Raw genomic sequence first — 22,502 nt, forward strand, 5'->3', positions numbered from 1 at the left:
ACTGTGGCGGTGGTGGGTGCAGTTTAAATATTGGATGACATAACACAACGTCCTGATGAGCGCGTGTCACCGTGAAGCGTGTATTGGCTTGGCTCCGCGACCTCAGTAAATCACACAAGGGGCCTCATTACGACCCAGGCGGTAAGGGGTTTACGGCAGCGTAAACAGCGCCGACCCTTACCGCCTGAGTACGAGGTCCCTTAGCGCCATGGCGCTTTTAACACCTGCTTTTAGCAGGTGTTAAAATCCATGGCGCTAAGGGACCATGGAGTTAATTACGCCACCGTAATTTACGGTGGCGTAATTAACGCCTTCCCCACTCCCATTATGCCCTATGGGGCAAAAATGGGAATGGGGAAGGGTAAATGGGGATTGGGGACTTACCGCCCCGCCGACCTCGGAATGGGGCGGTAAGTCCGCCTACCACCATGGCGTAAACGTAGTTTACGCCATGGTGGTAAAGTCACGGCCCAGGCGGTAACTTACCGCCTGGGTCGTAATGAGGCCCAAGATGCAGGTTGTTATACCTTTTATAGGATATTGCTATGTAGCAAAGCTCTGTGAGTAGTGTCTGGGAGGTGCGCACGCGTAGTAGCATCTGCCCGGATCTGTGAGTAGTGTCTGGGACGTGCGCACGCGTAGTAGCATCTGCCCGGATCTGTGAGTAGTGTCTGGGACGTGCGCACGCGTAGTAGCATCTGCCCGGATCTGTGAGTAGTGTCTGGGACGTGCGCACGCGTAGTAGCATCTGCCCGGATCTGTGAGTAGTGTCTGGGACGTGCGCATGCTCAGTAGCCTTGGGCAGCAGGAGGGAGAGTAGCGTCTCATCAACGGGGTGAGTCGGGACTTCGTGGCCATCACAGACCCTCCTGAAGCGCCCCTCAGGCTACATTGCGGCCCCTGGGAGTATGTTTACGTGTCCACTTCTATCCCAGCGAGGAGGAGACCTGGAATAAGTCACAGACCGGTAAGAGGGGGGCGGGGAAGTGTCTTTCCGCCCCAACCATGAGTGGGGCCTTTACAGTAGCGCCTAGTGTGCGGGCGTGGGCCTCTAGGCGCTGCAGATCAGCCTCAGTGAGGGGAAATGAGATGCCCAGGAGCAGACACTTTAGTTAGTTAAGTGCTGAAGCCGGGGTTCGAGGCCAGGCTGCAGCTCAGGCTCTTGGGCACATCTGCCCAGCTGCAGTCAGGCATTCTATTTGGGACAGGTCTTACAGTCACTTTGGCTTTAAAACAACACCTGACTCGGGAATAAGGGGCAAGCTTGTGCCAATTTTGCTAACTGAAGTAAATTGTTGCTCTTGTAGCAGTTTCATGATTGCTTTTTATGTTTTATGCCATTTGGTCCAAACTAGCAATCTGCTTTTAATTCAAAAGCTACAGGTGAGGATTCTTTTTCCTGTAGAAAGATTTACATTTCATAAGGGGAGAGACATGCACATGTCTCTGCTGTGGCCGCAGGCCCCAAGGACCTCGGGGCAGGGATTGCACCTGGGCCAGACCAGCCAAAGGGCCTCAACTTCTGCATTGCCTCAGAGCTCCCTCAAAGTAGAGCTTCTGCACCTCTTGAGTCACGAGGCAGTGACCACATTGCTGCAGGTCTTTAAATGTGAACAGAATTAGCAAAGAATTGGGGCAAACAACCTCTGCAGTCTCTAGGCAAGCAACCACTCTTCCCGTATCTTTGGCAAATCATCACCACTCACTTGCCCTCTCCTGACCCCCACGTTTCCTCTCCTGACCCCCACGTTTCCTCTCCTGACCCCCACGTTTCCTCTCCGGACCCCCACGTTTCCTCTCCTGACCCCCACGTTTCCTTTCAATGACACTGTTTTCTAAAGATGAATTCTCAAATCATCAAGTACTATAACTTGGAATTGATATATAGTATCCCCCTCCCCCACATCTTGAATGGGATATTACAGACCAGATTGCAACTCAGTGGGCGCTACAATAACACGGCCTGTGGGTTTAGTGCATGCACTTTCATGGCTTGACGACTCGCAGCAAAATATGTGTGAAAAAGTGACCTGGGTGTTTTTCATTGTGTGACAGTCGTGATACATGTGTGATGTGAGGAAAATGTGACCACCGACAAAAAATGTAAAATATGTTGCTGTATCAAATAGTACTACATGGCATAGCTGAGACAATCAGAAAAACAGCCCCTTATGCCTAAAAACAGCACAGCCCCTCTAGAATATAAGCATGTTACTTTGCACGCATGTGGCAGCTGGTTGCTGTGGGGCCACAGGCCAGTCATGAGTAGCAGTACTGCTTTGTGGGCTCAGGGGCAGCCTAAACCCCACGCAATGAATTACAGGGACACATATTATTTGCAGCCTCTTATCAGGGTACTGGCCTTATGGAGGCCAGGGCCTGTTTAAGGGACCACGGAGCACACCAGTTTGATGCACGAGGAACGTAGCAAACATTAAGGGGCCAGTGATTAACGCTTCATCCTACAGTGTTTTCTCTGCCTGGTGAAATACTGTAGTGGTGGGTGATTATTTTTTCCTTCCCTGGTCCCAGACACAGTAGCAGGAAACCTCCCCTTGCTGTTCATGCCTGTTCTCCAGCACTTTGATTCTGTGAGCAGATGCATTCTGGGACATGTAGTTTGGTGCATGGACAAGGAACTGAGTTGTCATAGCCACAGGGTAGAACTGGAGGCACTGTGGATAGCACTGTGGATAGCACTGTGGATAGCTCAGTGGTAAAGCGCTTGTCTTGGCGGAAGTTAAATGAAGAGTGTTGCCATTCATATATCTACTGTAGGGGTGTTGGTTGCATTCTAATTATGGTTTCATTTTAGGGACTGGGTGTATGGATTAATTTACGCAAAGCTTTTATCCAGCTTTTTCCATCATAAAGGTAGGTGGCGGCACACTGGTATTTAGTGGTAGGTTCCCTGATGTGGCATACCCATCATGTGTTCTGTGGGGCCACCCCAGTAACATCCACCTGCTTACCCTGGACCCTAGGGGGAGTAAAGCATAGCAGGCTCACCTCCCTACTCATAACTCATAAAAGGGGTGGGACCCTCTGAGGGAGAGGTGATAAACTCCTTGAGTTAGTCACAGCTCCCACATATAATATTGACATCTGCCTTCCTTGCCGCTCAGATGCTATTGGTTTGCTAACGCTGCTATTAGCAGTGCCTGTGCTTTCATACTGTAGTTGCACACGCCTTTTCTACATCCTATACAGTATGAGATGACTGCGACAACCCCACCTCGCCCTCGCCTTCCAGCCAATTCCATAGCAGAACACCCAAAACAACACTGTTGCACTCCTATGGAGCACACCACAATACCTGCACAGGTGTGGTAGACTGTGCTGTTATGCTGCATTCCGAACCACCTTGCCGTGAAGCAAAAAGCACTCGAACCAGGGGACACTGAAAAAGGAAAACGATGATCTCCCTAACAATGAGGACACGAGGGGCAGATTGATCTTCCGGGGTGTCTTCAGCTCAATTTGATTCGTTTCTGATTAATGGGGTACCCTGTTTTACCATAGAGCTGTGCTCTGGGCCTTTTACTGTAAGAACAGGCCACATCTACAAGCCTCCAACTGCACTGACCATTTTAAAGTGATATTCAAATGGAAAGCAATGTTATGGTGTAATGTAGGCCTTATCAACAAATGTGACTCCACCTGCATGTATGGTACATTTTACGTATCGATTTCTCACAGAATATTCGAATCCATTTTATGGGTCATTTGTGTAACATGGCTTCTCAAAGATCACCTTTTGCACTGAGACTTTAGAGAAATAACATTATAGGGATATACAAGCCAAACACACTATGCACCTTATTTAATGAAATACACTACATGTGTATTAAATGAACTTGACAGAAGTAAAGGCTTTGCTGTCATGAGCTACACCTTGGGGGTTGCCTCTTTCCCATTCCACAACTCCCTCAGGGTGGAAGGGGGGACACCGTGGCAGGGGCGTCTCCACCACTAGTCATAGTCCTGCATGCTACTTATTCTGCCCCGCTTAATCGGTGGCATAGGAACTGTTGCTGTCAGGTGTGTCATCCGTCGGTACCATCATAGTAGTGCTTAGAAGGGAGTACTCCCATTCTTTCCCCAAGGGATAGGGAGGTAATGACCATTGCCTTAGCGACCCCTTTTGCCTTGTTCACATGGTAGCGGGAAGTTGGTCATGTCCGCAGGAATCGTTCAATCTGAAAGGAGTGCTGATCGCCACTGCAGTTACTTGTTTTTGCGCTGTTCTACTTAATGTGTGAATGTCTGAACTAACCAAATGCAGTTCATTAACGGCGTGTCCGCTCCGCTCGCATCTTTAGTTACAGCAGTCTTGTCTGGCCAGGATCAGCTGCTGCTGTACAGATGTGCTAATGAGGCACCTCTCCTGCTCTTCTAGCAGCACTTGCTGGGCTGAGTTAACTGCATAATCCTTCGGTGGAGGCTGTGGCTGACCTCGTGGTACTTTCAATCTGTGATAGCTTTTCCCTCCGCGACTCTCATTGCATACATGCCTACTTTGCCCCTGTGATCCCTCTCGACCCCACTGTTTTTAACCCTGGTTATGTTTTTTGCTGTATTCCATTTACAATCTGCCATGTGGCTTTCATATCTACTCATCCACCCGCCGCTGGTTTTGGATACAGGGCCCCTCTGCCCCATGAGGTTGGCTTCTTTACTGATGCACCTTCAAACACCATTTGGCTTTATAGGCTGTACACATAAGCAATACATAAATAAAATAAATATTGCAGATACACTATAGCCTAGTCACGGTCGCCCGGTCCACTCTCATTGGCATATTGCAGATACAGTATAGCCTAGTCACGGTCGCCCGGTCCACTCTCATTGGCATATTGCAGATACAGTATAGCCTAGTCACGGTCGCCCGGTCCACTCTCATTGGCATATTGCAGATACAGTATAGCCTAGTCATGGCCGCCCGGTCCACTCTCATTGGCATATTGCAGATACAGTATAGCCTAGTCACGGTCGCCCGGTCCACTCTCATTGGCATATTGCAGATACACTATAGCCTAGTCACGGTCGCCCGGTCCACTCTCATTGGCATATTGCATATTACTGTATCCCAGGGCATATTTACATGCCCTGGGATACAGTATAGCCTAGTCACGGTCGCCCGGTCCACTCTCATTGGCATATTGCATATTACTGTATCCCAGGGCATATTTACATGCCCTGGGATACACTATAGCCTAGTCACGGTCGCCCGGTCCACTCTCATTGGCATATTGCAGATACAGTATAGCCTAGTCATGGCCGCCCGGTCCACTCTCATTGACATATTGCAGATACACTATAGCCTAGTCACGGTCGCCCGGTCCACTCTCATTGGCATATTGCATATTACTGTATCCCAGGGCATATTTACATGCCCTGGGATACAGTATAGCCTAGTCACGGTCGCCCGGTCCACTCTCATTGGCATATTGCATATACAGTATAGCCTAGTCACGGTCGCCCGGTCCACTCTCATTGGCATATTGCAGATACAGTATAGCCTAGTTACGGTCGCCCGGTCCACTCTCATTGGCATATTGCAGATACAGTATAGCCTAGTCACAGCCGCCCGGTCCACTCTCATTGGCATATTGCATATACAGTATAGCCTAGTCACGGTCGCCCGGTCCACTCTCATTGGCATATTGCAGATACAGTATAGCCTAGTCATGGCCGCCCGGTCCACTCTCATTGGCATATTGCAGATACAGTATAGCCTAGTCACGGTCGCCCGGTCCACTCTCATTGGCATATTGCATATTGCTGTATCCCAGGGCATATTTACATGCCCTGGGATACACTATAGCCTAGTCACGGTCGCCCGGTCCACTCTCATTGGCATATTGCAGATACAGTATAGCCTAGTCATGGCCGCCCGGTCCACTCTCATTGGCATATTGCAGATACAGTATAGCCTAGTCACGGTCGCCCGGTCCACTCTCATTGGCATATTGCATATTGCTGTATCCCAGGGCATATTTACATGCCCTGGGATACACTATAGCCTAGTCACGGTCGCCCGGTCCACTCTCATTGGCATATTGCAGATACAGTATAGCCTAGTCATGGCCGCCTGGTCCACTCTCATTGGCATATTGCAGATACAGTATAGCCTAGTCATGGCCGCCCGGTCCACTCTCATTGGCATATTGCAGATACAGTATAGCCTAGTCATGGCCGTCTGGTCCACTCTCATTGGCATATTGCAGATACAGTATAGCCTAGTCATGGTCGTCCGGTCCACTCTCATTGGCATATTGCATATTACTGTATCCCAGGGCATATTTACATGCCCTGGGATACAGTATAGCCTAGTCATGGCCGCCCGGTCCACTCTCATTGACATAGTGCAGATACACTATAGCCTAGTCACGGTCGCCCGGTCCACTCTCATTGGCATATTGCATATTACTGTATCCCAGGGCATGTTTACATGCCCTGGGATACAGTATAGCCTAGTCATGGCCGCCCGGTCCACTCTCATTGGCATATTGCAGATACAGTATAGCCTAGTCACGGCCATCTGGTCCACTCTCATTGGCATATTGCAGATACAGTATAGCCTAGTCATGGCCGCCCGGTCCACTCTCATTGGCATATTGCAGATACAGTATAGCCTAGTCACGGTCGCCCTGTCCACTCTCATTGGCATATTGCAGATACAGTATAGCCTAGTCATGGCCGCCCGGTCCACTCTCATTGGCATATTGCAGATACAGTATAGCCTAGTCACGGTCGCCCGGTCCACTCTCATTGGCATATTGCAGATACAGTATAGCCTAGTCACGGTCGCCCGGTCCACTCTCATTGGCATATTGCAGATACAGTATAGCCTAGTTAGGGTCATCTGGTCCACTCTCATTGACATAGTGCAGATACACTATAGCCTAGTCACGGTCGCCCGGTCCACTCTCATTGGCATATTGCATATTACTGTATCCCAGGGCATATTTACATGCCCTGGGATACAGTATAGCCTAGTCATGGCCGCCCGGTCCACTCTCATTGGCATATTGCAGATACAGTATAGCCTAGTCATGGCCGCCCGGTCCACTCTCATTGGCATATTGCAGATACAGTATAGCCTAGTTAGGGTCATCTGGTCCACTCTCATTGACATAGTGCAGATACACTATAGCCTAGTCACGGTCGCCCGGTCCACTCTCATTGGCATATTGCATATTGCTGTATCCCAGGGCATATTTACATGCCCTGGGATACACTATAGCCTAGTCACGGTCGCCCGGTCCACTCTCATTGGCATATTGCAGATACAGTATAGCCTAGTCATGGCCGCCCGGTCCACTCTCATTGGCATATTGCAGATACAGTATAGCCTAGTCACGGTCGCCCGGTCCACTCTCATTGGCATATTGCATATTGCTGTATCCCAGGGCATATTTACATGCCCTGGGATACACTATAGCCTAGTCACGGTCGCCCGGTCCACTCTCATTGGCATATTGCAGATACAGTATAGCCTAGTCATGGCTGCCCGGTCCACTCTCATTGGCATATTGCAGATACAGTATAGCCTAATCATGGCCGCCCGGTCCACTCTCATTGGCATATTGCAGATACAGTATAGCCTAGTCATGGCCGTCTGGTCCACTCTCATTGGCATATTGCAGATACAGTATAGCCTAGTCATGGTCGTCCGGTCCACTCTCATTGGCATATTGCATATTACTGTATCCCAGGGCATATTTACATGCCCTGGGATACAGTATAGCCTAGTCATGGCCGCCCGGTCCACTCTCATTGACATAGTGCAGATACACTATAGCCTAGTCACGGTCGCCCGGTCCACTCTCATTGGCATATTGCATATTACTGTATCCCAGGGCATATTTACATGCCCTGGGATACAGTATAGCCTAGTCATGGCCGCCCGGTCCACTCTCATTGGCATATTGCAGATACAGTATAGCCTAGTCACGGCCATCTGGTCCACTCTCATTGGCATATTGCAGATACAGTATAGCCTAGTCATGGCCGCCCGGTCCACTCTCATTGGCATATTGCAGATACAGTATAGCATAGTCACGGTCGCCGGGTCCACTCTCATTGGCATATTGCAGATACAGTATAGCCTAGTCATGGCCGCCCGGTCCACTCTCATTGGCATATTGCAGATACAGTATAGCCTAGTCACGGTCGCCCGGTCCACTCTCATTGGCATATTGCAGATACAGTATAGCCTAGTCACGGTCGCCCGGTCCACTCTCATTGGCATATTGCAGATACAGTATAGCCTAGTTAGGGTCATCTGGTCCACTCTCATTGACATAGTGCAGATACACTATAGCCTAGTCACGGTCGCCCGGTCCACTCTCATTGGCATATTGCATATTACTGTATCCCAGGGCATATTTACATGCCCTGGGATACAGTATAGCCTAGTCATGGCCGCCCGGTCCACGCTCATTGGCATATTGCAGATACAGTATAGCCTAGTCACGGTCGCCCGGTCCACTCTCATTGGCATATTGCAGATACAGTATAGCCTAGTCATGGCCGCCCGGTCCACTCTCATTGGCATATTGCAGATACAGTATAGCCTAGTCACGGTCGCCCGGTCCACTCTCATTGGCATATTGCAGATACAGTATAGCCTAGTTAGGGTCATCTGGTCCACTCTCATTGGCATATTGCATATTACTGTATCCCAGGGCATATTTACATGCCCTGGGATACAGTATAGCCTAGTCATGGCCGCCCGGTCCACTCTCATTGGCATATTGCAGATACAGTATAGCCTAGTCACGGTCGCCCGGTCCACTCTCATTGGCATATTGCAGATACAGTATAGCCTAGTCATGGCCGCCCGGTCCACTCTCATTGGCATATTGCAGATACAGTATAGCCTAGTCACGGTCGCCCGGTCCACTCTCATTGGCATATTGCAGATACAGTATAGCCTAGTCACGGTCGCCCGGTCCACTCTCATTGGCATATTGCAGATACAGTATAGCCTAGTTAGGGTCATCTGGTCCACTCTCATTGACATAGTGCAGATACACTGTAGCCTAGTCACTGTCGCCCGGTCCACTCTCATTGGCATATTGCATATTACTGTATCCCAGGGCATATTTACATGCCCTGGGATACAGTATAGCCTAGTCATGGCCGCCCGGTCCACTCTCATTGGCATATTGCAGATACAGTATAGCCTAGTCACGGTCGCCCGGTCCACTCTCATTGGCATATTGCAGATACAGTATAGCCTAGTCATGGCCGCCCGGTCCACTCTCATTGGCATATTGCAGATACAGTATAGCCTAGTTACGGTCGCCCGGTCCACTCTCATTGGCATATTGCAGATACAGTATAGCCTAGGCACGGTCGCCCGGTCCACACTCATTGGCATATTGCAGATACAGTATAGCCTAGTTAGGGTCATCTGGTCCACTCTCATTGACATAGTGCAGATACACTATAGCCTAGTCATGGTCGCCCGGTCCACTCTCATTGGCATATTGCATATTACTGTATCCCAGGGCATATTTACATGCCCTGGGATACAGTATAGCCTAGTCATGGCCGCCCGGTCCACTCTCATTGGCATATTGCAGATACAGTATAGCCTAGTCACGGTCGCCCGGTCCACTCTCATTGGCATATTGCAGATACAGTATAGCCTAGTCATGGCCGCCCGGTCCACTCTCATTGGCATATTGCAGATACAGTATAGCCTAGTCACGGTCGCCCGGTCCACTCTCATTGGCATATTGCAGATACAGTATAGCCTAGTTAGGGTCATCTGGTCCACTCTCATTGGCATATTGCATATTACTGTATGCCAGGGCATATTTACATGCCCTGGGATACAGTATAGCCTAGTCATGGCCGCCCGGTCCACTCTCATTGGCATATTGCAGATACAGTATAGCCTAGTCACGGTCGCCCGGTCCACTCTCATTGGCATATTGCAGATACAGTATAGCCTAGTCATGGCCGCCCGGTCCACTCTCATTGGCATATTGCAGATACAGTATAGCCTAGTCATGGTCGCCCGGTCCACTCTCATTGGCATATTGCAGATACAGTATAGCCTAGTCACGGTCGCCCGGTCCACTCTCATTGGCATATTGCAGATACAGTATAGCCTAGTTAGGGTCATCTGGTCCACTCTCATTGACATAGTGCAGATACACTATAGCCTAGTCACGGTCGCCCGGTCCACTCTCATTGGCATATTGCATATTACTGTATCCCAGGGCATATTTACATGCCCTGGGATACAGTATAGCCTAGTCATGGCCGCCCGGTCCACTCTCATTGGCATATTGCAGATACAGTATAGCCTAGTCACGGTCGCCCGGTCCACTCTCATTGGCATATTGCAGATACAGTATAGCCTAGTCATGGCCGCCCGGTCCACTCTCATTGGCATATTGCAGATACAGTATAGCCTAGTCACGGTCGCCCGGTCCACTCTCATTGGCATATTGCAGATACAGTATAGCCTAGTCACGGTCGCCCGGTACACTCTCATTGGCATATTGCAGATACAGTATAGCCTAGTTAGGGTCATCTGGTCCACTCTCATTGACATAGTGCAGATACACTATAGCCTAGTCACGGTCGCCCGGTCCACTCTCATTGGCATATTGCATATTACTGTATCCCAGGGCATATTTACATGCCCTGGGATACAGTATAGCCTAGTCATGGCCGCCCGGTCCACTCTCATTGGCATATTGCAGATACAGTATAGCCTAGTCACGGTCGCCCGGTCCACTCTCATTGGCATATTGCAGATACAGTATAGCCTAGTCATGGCCGCCTGGTCCACTCTCATTGGCATATTGCAGATACAGTATAGCCTAGTCAAGGTCGCCCGGTCCACTCTCATTGGCATATTGCAGATACAGTATAGCCTAGTTAGGGTCATCTGGTCCACTCTCATTGGCATATTGCATATTACTGTATCCCAGGGCATATTTACATGCCCTGGGATACAGTATAGCCTAGTCATGGCCGCCCGGTCCACTCTCATTGGCATATTGCAGATACAGTATAGCCTAGTCACGGTCGCCCGGTCCACTCTCATTGGCATATTGCAGATACAGTATAGCCTAGTCATGGCCGCCCGGTCCACTCTCATTGGCATATTGCAGATACAGTATAGCCTATTCACGGTTGCCCGGTCCACTCTCATTGGCATATTGCAGATACAGTATAGCCTAGTTAGGGTCATCTGGTCCACTCTCATTGACATAGTGCAGATACACTATAGCCTAGTCACGGTCGCCCGGTCCACTCTCATTGGCATATTGCATATTACTGTATCCCAGGGCATATTTACATGCCCTGGGATACAGTATAGCCTAGTCACGGTCGCCCGGTCCACTCTCATTGGCATATTGCAGATACAGTATAGCCTAGTCACGGCCGTCTGGTCCACTCTCATTGGCATATTGCAGATACAGTATAGCCTAATCACGGTCGCCCGGTCCACTCTCATTGGCATATTGCAGATACAGTGTAGTCTAGTCACGGTCGCCGGGTCCACTCTCATTGGCATATTGCAGATACAGTATAGCCTAGTCACGGTCGCCTGGTCCACTCTCATTGGCATATTGCAGATACAGTATAGCCTAGTCACGGTCGCCCGGTCCACTCTCATTGGCATATTGCAGATACAGTATAGCCTAGTCACGGCCGCCCGGTCCACTCTCATTGGCATATTGCAGATACAGTATAGCCTAGTTACGGTCGCCCGGTCCACTCTCATTGGCATATTGCAGATACAGTATAGCCTAGGCACGGTCGCCCGGTCCACTCTCATTGGCATATTGCAGATACAGTAAAGCCTAGTTAGGGTCATCTGGTCCACTCTCATTGACATAGTGCAGATACACTATAGCCTAGTCATGGTCGCCCGGTCCACTCTCATTGGCATATTGCATATTACTGTATCCCAGGGCATATTTACATGCCCTGGGATACAGTATAGCCTAGTCATGGCCGCCCGGTCCACTCTCATTGGCATATTGCAGATACAGTATAGCCTAGTCACGGTCGCCCGGTCCACTCTCATTGGCATATTGCAGATACAGTATAGCCTAGTCATGGCCGCCCGGTCCACTCTCATTGGCATATTGCAGATACAGTATAGCCTAGTCACAGTCGCCCGGTCCACTCTCATTGGCATATTGCAGATACAGTATAGCCTAGTTAGGGTCATCCGGTCCACTCTCATTGGCATATTGCAGATACAGTATAGCCTAGTCATGGCCGCCCGGTCCACTCTCATTGGCATATTGCAGATACAGTATAGCCTAATCACGGTCGCCCGGTCCACTCTCATTGGCATATTGCAGATACAGTGTAGTCTAGTCACGGTCGCCGGGTCCACTCTCATTGGCATATTGCAGATACAGTATAGCCTAGTCACGGTCGCCCGGTCCACTCTCATTGGCATATTGCAGATACAGTATAGCCTAGTTACGGTCGTCTGGTCCACTCTCATTGACATAGTGCAGATACACTATAGCCTAGTCACGGTCGCCCGGTCCACTCTCATTGGCATATTGCAGATACAGTATAGCCTAGTCACGGCCGTCTGGTCCACTCTCATTGGCATATTGCAGATACAGTATAGCCTAGTCACGGTCGCCCAGTCCACTCTCTTTGGCATATTGCAGATACAGTATAGCCTAGTCACGGTCGCCCGGTCCACTCTCATTGGCATATTGCAGATACAGTATAGGCTAGTTAGGGTCATCTGGTCCACTCTCATTGACATAGTGCAGATACACTATAGCCTAGTCACGGTCGCCCAGTCCACTCTCATTGGCATATTGCATATTACTGTATCCCAGGGCATATTTACATGCCCTGGGATACAGTATAGCCTAGTCACGGTCGCCCGGTCCACTCTCATTGGCATATTGCAGATACAGTATAGCCTAGTCACGGTCTTCCGGTCCACTCTCATTGGCATATTGCATATACAGTATAGCCTAGTCACGGCCGTCTGGTCCACTCTCATTGACATATTGCAGATACAGTATAGCCTAGTCACGGTCATCTGGTCCACTCTCATTGGCATATTGCAGATACAGTATAGCCTAGTCATGGTTGTCCGGTCCACTCTCATTGGCATATTGCAGATACAGTATAGCCTAGTCACGGTCGCCCGGTCCACTCTCATTGGCATATTGCAGATACAGTATAGCCTAGTCATGGTCGTCTGGTCCACTCTCATTGGCATATTGCAGATACAGTATAGCCTAGTCATGGTCTTCCGGTCCACTCTCATTGGCATATTGCAGATACAGTATAGCCTAGTCACGGCCGTCTGGTCCACTCTCATTGGCTGTTAGGGAGAATTCTCACTTCATGGCTTATTTCCCTTACCTATAGAGTCCCCCAGCAGCTTTGCTGGATTTGAAGGGTTTGTTTCTTTTTACCTGCTAAGAGTGAGACTCTCTTTCCCACTCTTTGGCATTTTTGCTATGTGTGTTCTAGGCTATGTTTGTGTTTAATGCCTATGGGATTTTCTCCCACCCATAGGAACCATCTTTATGCACATGTGTTACACAGCACCCTCAGTGCAGTGACACAGGGGTGTCGTAGCGATCCCCAAACATAGACTCCATACCCTGGGACTGACTACTGTCTCCCAGGGCATGTAAAGTCCCCATTGACTTTACGAGTCAATCTCTATGAACTAAACCAGTACAACCCATCTTAATATGGAAGTACTGGAAGGGGTTCATAGTTTTTCCCCTATGTTCATTTTCGAGGGGGTACCTTAAAGTCCTTCTCTGCAAAGTTTCTGGATGGTGGCAGTGGTTACTACCTTTTATATTCGACTGCAAATATTTTCCTATGGGATTTGCCCATTGTTCGAGGCTACCACTTTTACTGACAGCTTCTAACATACCGCCGGTTTATTTTATTATTAACTTTAATCCGGTAGGTTTTATTTGGCAGAACATTGATATAAAATCTTTCTTGTGTCTTACTCTAAACTCCTAACCCAGGTCGGGGATCCTTTGTTCGCTCTACTGGCGGGCTTCTGCCGAGAAGCCTTCCTTTCGGCGCCTCTGAGTCTGGTGTGGGTCTCTTGTTTGGGAGGGGGAGTAGAACCCCTGGACAGAGTTGCCGCAGCAACTCAGGTCGCACTCTAACCTGATAGGCTGAAGGGTATCCCGCCAGGAAGACCACTCCACTGTATGAGTGACAGCTAGGCTGCATGAATGGGTTTCTTTCTGCATAAAAGCAGGGTCCTGAGGACTGGAAGAGCAAGATGTCGCCACTGGAACTACGGAACCGAAGGGGAGAGAAGTCACAGACATCTTCAGCATCTACACCACCGGTGAAGCCCTGCCGGATCGTCTCACCACTTTTCTTCCACACGACGAGAGGAGATCATCAGTGTAAGAGCCTCCTTCCCTTGAGCTGGTGGGTTCAACCAGTTCACCTATCGCTTCCTCGGACTTGCCTTGGTCGTATCGACAGTGCCCAGCACTTGGAGACCGGATAGCCATGCAGCTATCGACCCGGACCGCGATTAAAAGGAGCATACTTTTTAAACTTTGTTTGGCAGCACCGCAGCTGGTTTCAACCCTGGGTAGTGCAGCGACTCGAACCTTCCTCCATGACGAGAGCCTCTCTTCCTCTGTTGGACCCCTCGACCTGCAGGAACTACCAGGAACAACCGCCACCACAGGAGCCACTTCTTCACGTTTAAGGTACATTGTTCCGCCAGGCCACCCTTTCTCCGTGGTAGCCCTAAAGGTGTTTTAAATCCTTTAACTACTTGTGGGATCGGCCGCCCTCTCTCCTAACATTGTCTTTCGCCTTGCATCTACCGCTTCAATATTTTTCTACTAAAGACTTGACTGCAGCTACAAGAACATTTTGCTCCTAAGCTCTTGGTCCTGTACCACTGACTCTGGCTCAGGCCTATTGACTCTGGCTGATTTGTTATATCTGCTCTCACTAGATTGATTCTCTATGAGAAATGTGTTGATGCACCTAAATCTTCTAAACCCCTCTTCCTTCCAACTGTTTTAATTTGTGGAGTGCCATTTTGCTCAGTTTTCATTCACTTATCTTTCTGCTAAAGTGTTGCTGTGCATTACTTGTTCACAAAACTTCAGGGAAGTGTTGCTAGGGGGGTCTGAAAGTATTTTGGTTCGACTTGTGCTTTCCCTCCCTTTCGTTAAATTGCTAGAGTGCCATTTGTAGTTGGTTTTCACGGTGCCGTTTGGCTTAGTTTTCACTCTACCGCAAACTTGTCTACAATTGAATAGGGAGCTGTATATACTTTTCCTTGACTGAATTTTTACTTACTTTACCAATTGTGATTATGTGTTGACTTAGAAGTGTATAAAATAAATATATTCTCTTTTTGATACAAATCTTTGGTCAGTGTTTCCTTGCTCCATAGTACTGTACTACCTATTGTGTAAACCCTGAATACTGCTCATCTCCCTCTTGAGATAAATCTGACTGCTCAGCCACAGCTAGCAACTAAATCTTTGTGGAACAGACTGATACCAAAGGGGATTTATTGCTCTCACCTGTAGTCCTAATCTGGTGTAGTGCTCCCTAAGGGAACTGCACTGGATTCTGCTTCACATTGGCATATTGCAGATACAGTATAGCCTAGTTAGGGTCATCTGGTCCACTCTCATTGACATAGTGCAGATACACTATAGCCTAGTTAGGGTCATCTGGTCCACTCTCATTGACATAGTGCAGATACAGTATAGCCTAGTCATGGTCGTCTGGTCCACTCTCATTGACATAGTGCAGATACACTATAGCCTAGTTAGGGTCATCTGGTCCACTCTCATTGACATAGTGCAGATACAGTATAGCCTAGTCACGGTCGCCCAGTCGACTCTGATTGGCATATTGCAGATACAGTATATCTAGTCATGGGCATCTGGTCCACTCTCATTGACATATTGCAGATACAGTATAGCCTACTCATGGTCGTCTGGTCCACTCTCATTGACATATTGCGGATTCAGTATAGCCTAGTTAGGGTCACCCGGTCCACTCTCATTGACATAGTGCAGATACAGTATAGCCTACTCATGGTCGTCTGGTCTGCCTTTTTTCACATCGCATCCAGACGCATGCACCCTTCACTTGTGATATAATGTTGCTACTTCATTCGCTTTAACGTTCATTCGCGTTTTGGATACAGGGCCCCTCTGCCCCATGAGGTTGGCTTCTTTACTGATACACCTTCAAACATCATTTGGCTGTATAGGCATTACACATAAACAATACATAAATAAAATAAATATTGCAGATACAGTATGTCATGGTCGTCTAGTCCCCTCTCATTGACATAGTGCAGATACAGTATAGCCTAGTTAGGGTCATCTGGTGTGGATATAATGTTGCTACTTCATTCGCTTTAACGTTCATTCGCGTTTTGGATACAGGGCCCCTCTGCCCCATGAGGTTGGCTTCTTTACTGATGCACCTTCAAACACCATTTGGCTGTACACATGAACAATACATAAATGAAAGAAATATTGCAGATACAGTATAGGCTAGTCATGGCCGTGTGGTTCACTCTCATTGGCATATTGCAGATACAGTATAGCCTAGTCATGGCCGTCTGGTCCACTCTCATTGGCATATTGCAGATACAGTATAGCCTAGTCATGGTCGTCCGGTCCACTCTCATTGGCATATTGCAGATACAGTATAGCCTAGTCATGGTCGTCTGGTCCCCTCTCATTGACATATTGCGGATTCAGTATAGCCTAGCTAGGGTCATCTGGTCCACTCTCATTGACATAGTGCAGATAGAGTATAGCCTAGTCATGGTTGTCCGGTCCACTCTCATTGGCATATTGCAGATACAGTATAGCCTAGTCAGAGTCATCTGGTCCACTCTCATTGACGTATTGCAGATACAGTATAGCCTAGTCATGGTCATCGGTCCACTCTCATTGGCATATTGCAGATACAGTATAGCGTGGTCATGGCCGTCTGGTCCACTCTCATTGGCATATTGCAGATACAGTATAGCCTAGTCATGGTCGTCCGGTCCACTCTCATTGGCATATTGCAGATACAGTATAGCCTAGTCATGGTCGTCTGGTTCCCTCACATTTACATATTGCGGATTCAGTATAGCCTAGTTAGGGTCATCTGGTCCACTCTCATTGACATAGTGCAAATAGAGTATAGCCTAGTCATGGTTGTCCGGTCCATTCTCATTGGCATATTGCAGTTACAGTATAGCCTAGTCATGGTCGTCGGTCCTCTCTCATTGGCATATTGCAGATACAGTATAGCCTACTCATGGTTGTCTTGTCCACTCTCATTGACATATTGCAGATTCAGCATAGCCTAGTTAGGGTCATCTGGTCCACTCTCATTGACATAGTGCAGATACAGTATAGCCTAGTCATGGTCTTCCGGTCCACTCTCATTGGCATATTGCAGATACAGTATAGCCTAGTCATGGTCATCTGGTCCACTCTCATTGACATATTGCAGAAACAGTATAGCTTAGTCATGGTCGTCTGGTCCACTCTCATTGACATATTGCATATTCAGTATAGCCTAGTTAGGGTCATCTGGTCCACTCTCATTGACATAGTGCAGATACAGTATAGCCTACTCATGGTCGTCTGGTCTGCCTTTTTTCATATCTCATCCAGACCCATGCACCCTTCACTTGTGATAAAATGTTGCTACTTCATTCGCTTTAACATACACGGTCTCGCAGGTTGCTTGCCAACTCAACGGCTGTGTGTGCTTCTTTCTTGTTTTGCTATTTCCAGTTCACGAGTCAAGGTTAGTACCACAGGCTTAGCCTCGCCTCCCAAACTCTGTCGTTTGTCCCGGGAGGGTCGCTGGTGTCCTTGAAACAAAATGCAATCTTCTCTTGTGGGATCTGGCTTTCTCCACGTGTCTTTCGCAGTCTGTCAGAGGCAACGATCTCCAGTAGGGAACTCTTGGGGTTTTCGGCCTGCTGCTCTCGCCCCTTGGTCCGTTGCTCTGCTCCAATAGGTGTGTCTTGATCCCTGAAGTTCTGCTCTTACTCGCGTTCCGACTTGCTCAAAGTGTGTCTTTAGGTGTTGACTTTTATTCGTATGAGATCTAACTGTTATCAGGTGTATGCACTTAGTGTAAGGTGCCTGACTTTGCCTGACCCGATTAACTGGACATGTGCAGTACGATGTGAGAGAGTTAGTCTGGTTACTCTCAGTTACCCTCTTCCTCGGCCTAGGGGTGCGGGGGGTTGGGAATTTGGAAAATAGGATGGGGGAGATTAACAAAAAAGGGTGGAATACTGCGTCTCATCATCAGCTATATCACCCCCCACCCCTCGAAAACCCCTCACCCAGGTGATCCTCCAGCACTGGTCCACCCCCAGGGTCTGGATCCAAAGGCGATGGCCATGCCCTGGCCACCTGAGAGAGACCCCCAGGGACTAGTGGGTGAGACACCCTCTGGTTTCTCACATCCCGACAACCAGGTCAAGAGCTGGAGGAGCTTGGCCCCACCATCTCAAAGAGACCTGACCGCCAGAGACTTGGTTGTCTGACACTGGAACTGATTCTAAATTCCTATCCAGAACCAAACCCCACATACCGATGCAGTAAAACAGAGAGAGAAAGGAGACACGCTGCCGCCTTCCCCAGGGAATATCCCCGCTGCAAGACAGGTATGCGGTACTCTAAGGAATCAGGGATGTGGGTGGACCGATCCAGAGAACTCCCAAACTGGGGTGAGAGAACGAAAGGCCCAAGACAGGCCGAGCCACCATATAGCCTGAGATGGGCAAGAACCCATATACACCCACCAGGGTTAGGAAGAAAAAGGCCCAAGAGAGGCTGGCAGGCCAGTTAGGAAAAGAACTTGAATACCCCACACTGGGACGAGATACTAGAAACAGTGAGAATGGTGAAGAGACCAAAGAGGCCGAGAGGGCAAACAGCCTAAGCAGGGTTGAGAGAATGAATACAATGGGGATATAAAACCTGAGACCCCCGGAAAGAGCGGAAACCTAAGGTGTTCCAGACGAAGCTAGGAGAGGCCCGGCCATCCAAGGACAATTGAAGATTGACTTTATTTAAGACAGCACTGAACTGCATGACCAATAAACTAGAGACATTGGTTTTCTCTTATGCCATGGGCATGAGCCCTTGGGAAAGTATGCGTTTGAACTGTGAGTAGGTCAGAGGCATTACCCACAGGGTTTGTAATTAAGATTCATTGAGCAGAAGCTAAAACAGCTCCTGGGTATCGGACATCACCCAGTAGGCAGTATCTATCACGGGGGAACCAGGAGCTACCAGAGATGTTTCTTTAACCTTTTGTCCATTTTGTATGAACCATTGTGTTTAGATGTGTTCAAATCCTTCTTTATTTACATGCTCAAATACTCAGTTAATCTCACGCTTCCATGTTTGGAAGGCACCAGTTGGCCTTAGGAGCAAAAAGGAGCTTCTGGTAGATGTTGGTTTTAAGCTAACCAGGCTCTACTATGCTAGAAGCAGGAGCTCAATAGCTCCCAGCTTCCCTCAGTTTCGAACCCTGACCTGTAACAAGCTGAGACAGCACAGTGTGGGTCAGAGGTCAGCCAATCTGGCAAGTGGCCCTTAAGTACTTTCATTTGTTTGTTAGTTTGTTGTGGTCAGGTTAGAATCAGGCTAGATATGTTTCTGAAGGGGGGGACACCTTTAACTTTTTTACCTTTTGTATGACATCCTGACATGCACCCTTTTGGCTTAGACTCTTTCCATTCTTACTACATGAAGGCAATTAACTAGCATGCGTCACTAATACTGAGAGCCAGTCTACTTGGTAAATGTCATGTTGGTGATTTTCAAATGTATTCCTTATTAATGTGAATCTCCTTTTAATTCTATAGGTGATTAATGGCCAGAAAAAGACTGCAGCAATTCTCTTAATTTCTCTGATGGACTAATATAGTGCAACGCTTCATTGAGAGACTATGCTCTATCTACACATCTAGAAGCATACACGTCTAGGAGCTAGTTGGCTGTTCAAAGTAAGGAGACTCTGCATTGGAGACGTCTACTGAATACCTGAAGGTTTTCTATCAAACAATGTCACGCTACCATTGAGGAGCCTACGGCGTAGATACGAGTGAATTTATGCAATGGTAGACTGATCATAAGAACAGTGTATTCTTTTATGCAAGAAAAGCCTGCTGCTTAGCCGATTATTCATGATAGAACACTTGTGGCATTTTATATATAGTCTCATGGCAGTTTATTTGTGTAAATCATCTATGAGCTGAAATGGACAAATAGTATCCATGCACTGAATGTGCATAAACCGTGTTTATCACCAGAGTCCATCGACACATGAGAAACTTCATTTGTGCCCTGAATGCAGGAAAAGGTTACAGTATGGAGAAAGTTCATATTCACCAGGCAAGAGAAAAATTGCACAAGTGCACTGAATGCAGGAAAAGGTTCAGCAGTAAGAGTCATCTTATTCGTCACCTGAGAACACATACAGGTGAGAAACCTCATCAGTGCACTGAATGCGGAAAAAGGTTTAGTCACAAGGGAGCTCTTATTATCCATGGGAGAACACATACAGGTGAAAAACCTCATCAGTGCACTGAATGCAGGAAAAGGTTCAGCAATAAGAGTCATCTTATTCGTCACCTGAGAACACATACGGGCGAGAAACCTCATCAGTGCAATGAATGTGGTAAATGCTTCAGTGTGAAGGGATCTCTAACTATCCACCAGAGAACACACACAGGTGAAAAACCTTATCAGTGCACTGAATGTGGGAAATGCTTCACTGTCAAAGGAGATCTTAAAAATCACCTAAAAACACATACTGGTGAAAAACCTCATCAGTGCACTGAATGTGAGAAATGCTTCACTGTCAAGGGAGATCTTAAAAATCACCTAAAAACACATACTGGTGAAAAACCTCATCAGTGCACTGAATGTGGTAAAAGGTTCCGCCAGAAGGGACATCTTATTAGCCACTGGAAAATACATACAGGTGAAAAACCTCATCAGTGCACTGAATGCGGGAAATCCTTCATTGTCAAAGGAGATCTGAATAATCACCTGAGAACACATACAGGTGAAAAACCTCATCAGTGCACTGAATGCGGGAAAAGGTTCAGCAATAATGGCGCTCTTACTATCCATGGGAGAACACATACAGGTGAAAAACCTCATCAGTGCACTGAATGCGGGAAAAGGTTCAGTCACAAGGGAGTTCTTATTATCCATGGGAGAACACATACAGGTGAAAAACCTCATCAGTGCACTGAATGCAGGAAAAGTTTCAGACACAAGGGAGCTCTTATTATCCATGGGAGAATACATACAGGTAAAAAACCTCATCAGTGCACTGAATGCGGAAAAAGGTTTAGACAGACAGGATCTCTTATTATCCATGGGAGAACACATACAGGTGAAAAGCCTCATCAGTGCACTGAATGCAGGAAAAGATTCAATCACAAGGGAGCGCTTATTATCCATGGGAGAACACATACTTGTGAGTAACCTCATGAGTGCACTGAATGCGGGAAAAGGTTTAGACAGACAGGATCTCTTATTATCCATGGGAGAACACATACCGGTGAAAAGCCTCATCAGTGCACTGAATGCGGGAAAAGATTCAGACACAAGGGAGCGCTTATTATCCATGGGAGAACACATACTTGTGAGTAACCTCATGAGTGCACTGAATGCGGGAAAAGGTTCAGTTTCAAGGGATTTCTTATTCACCAACTGAGCACACACACAGGTGGGCAACATCATCAGTGCAGTTAATGCAGGAAATGTTTCCGTCTGAAGGTACAGCCTGTTTCCCACTGGAGAACACATACAGTTGAAAAACCTCATGTACACCCACTATTTCTTTTAAAACGTCAGCGGGGAAAGTTATTTTAAAAATAAATCTGACTGAGATGCATGGCCGTTTATGAACTATGAAGGCCATATCTCCTCAGCTCATCAGTTTTAATTTGCAACTAAATCCCTGTGTATTGCACAGTCAGCTTATTAAACAAGTTGCTGGTTATGACTGCTGGAAACACTGATGTTTTATCGATCCTAGAATATTAGAATGGGAGAGCTGCCTTCTCTGGAAAGGTGCTCGTTATATGAAACTCTGCTTGGGTTCATTTGTTTTGGTGGTGGATCACTCCAAATTCCCCCCTGCCCTATTATTTATTCCCTATTCCCCACTCCACCATACCCCTTATATGCCCTTGCCCCTCTGTGAGAAACCTGATGGTATTCTCACTTCCTTTTCCCCCCAATAGCCTCTGGTCAGGTGGCCAGGGAAGGGCCATTGCTTTTGGTTCCCGACCCCGGGGGTGGTTATGGGAGAGTGCATTACCTGGCTGGAGGGGTTTTATGGAGTGGCAAAAGGTGCCTTTAGGTGAGGCATGGTATCCCCCTGTTTTGTGTTTGCTTGGCCATGTAGGGAGAATCTTAGACTTACTGCTCCCGGGCCCCTGGCAAAATGAGTGA

The 22,502-nt window shown here is 47.9% G+C and overlaps 1 protein-coding gene across 1 annotated transcript; it reads left to right on the plus strand.

Moving 5' to 3' along the window:
• Positions 1 to 810: 810 nt before the first annotated feature.
• Positions 811 to 22,060, plus strand: LOC138447918 (zinc finger protein 182-like). The gene is made up of 2 exons (XM_069604437.1): positions 811 to 967; positions 19,895 to 22,060. The coding sequence occupies exon 2, from the start codon at positions 20,355 to 20,357 to the stop codon at positions 21,525 to 21,527; it is 1,173 nt and encodes a 390-aa protein (XP_069460538.1). The 5' UTR covers positions 811 to 967; positions 19,895 to 20,354; the 3' UTR covers positions 21,528 to 22,060.
• The last annotated feature ends 442 nt before the right edge of the window (positions 22,061 to 22,502 follow it).

Source organism: Ambystoma mexicanum, chromosome 3q, assembly GCF_040938575.1.
Source record: "Ambystoma mexicanum isolate Mex_15411 chromosome 3q, UKY_AmexF1_1, whole genome shotgun sequence".
Lineage (NCBI taxonomy): Eukaryota > Metazoa > Chordata > Amphibia > Caudata > Ambystomatidae > Ambystoma > Ambystoma mexicanum.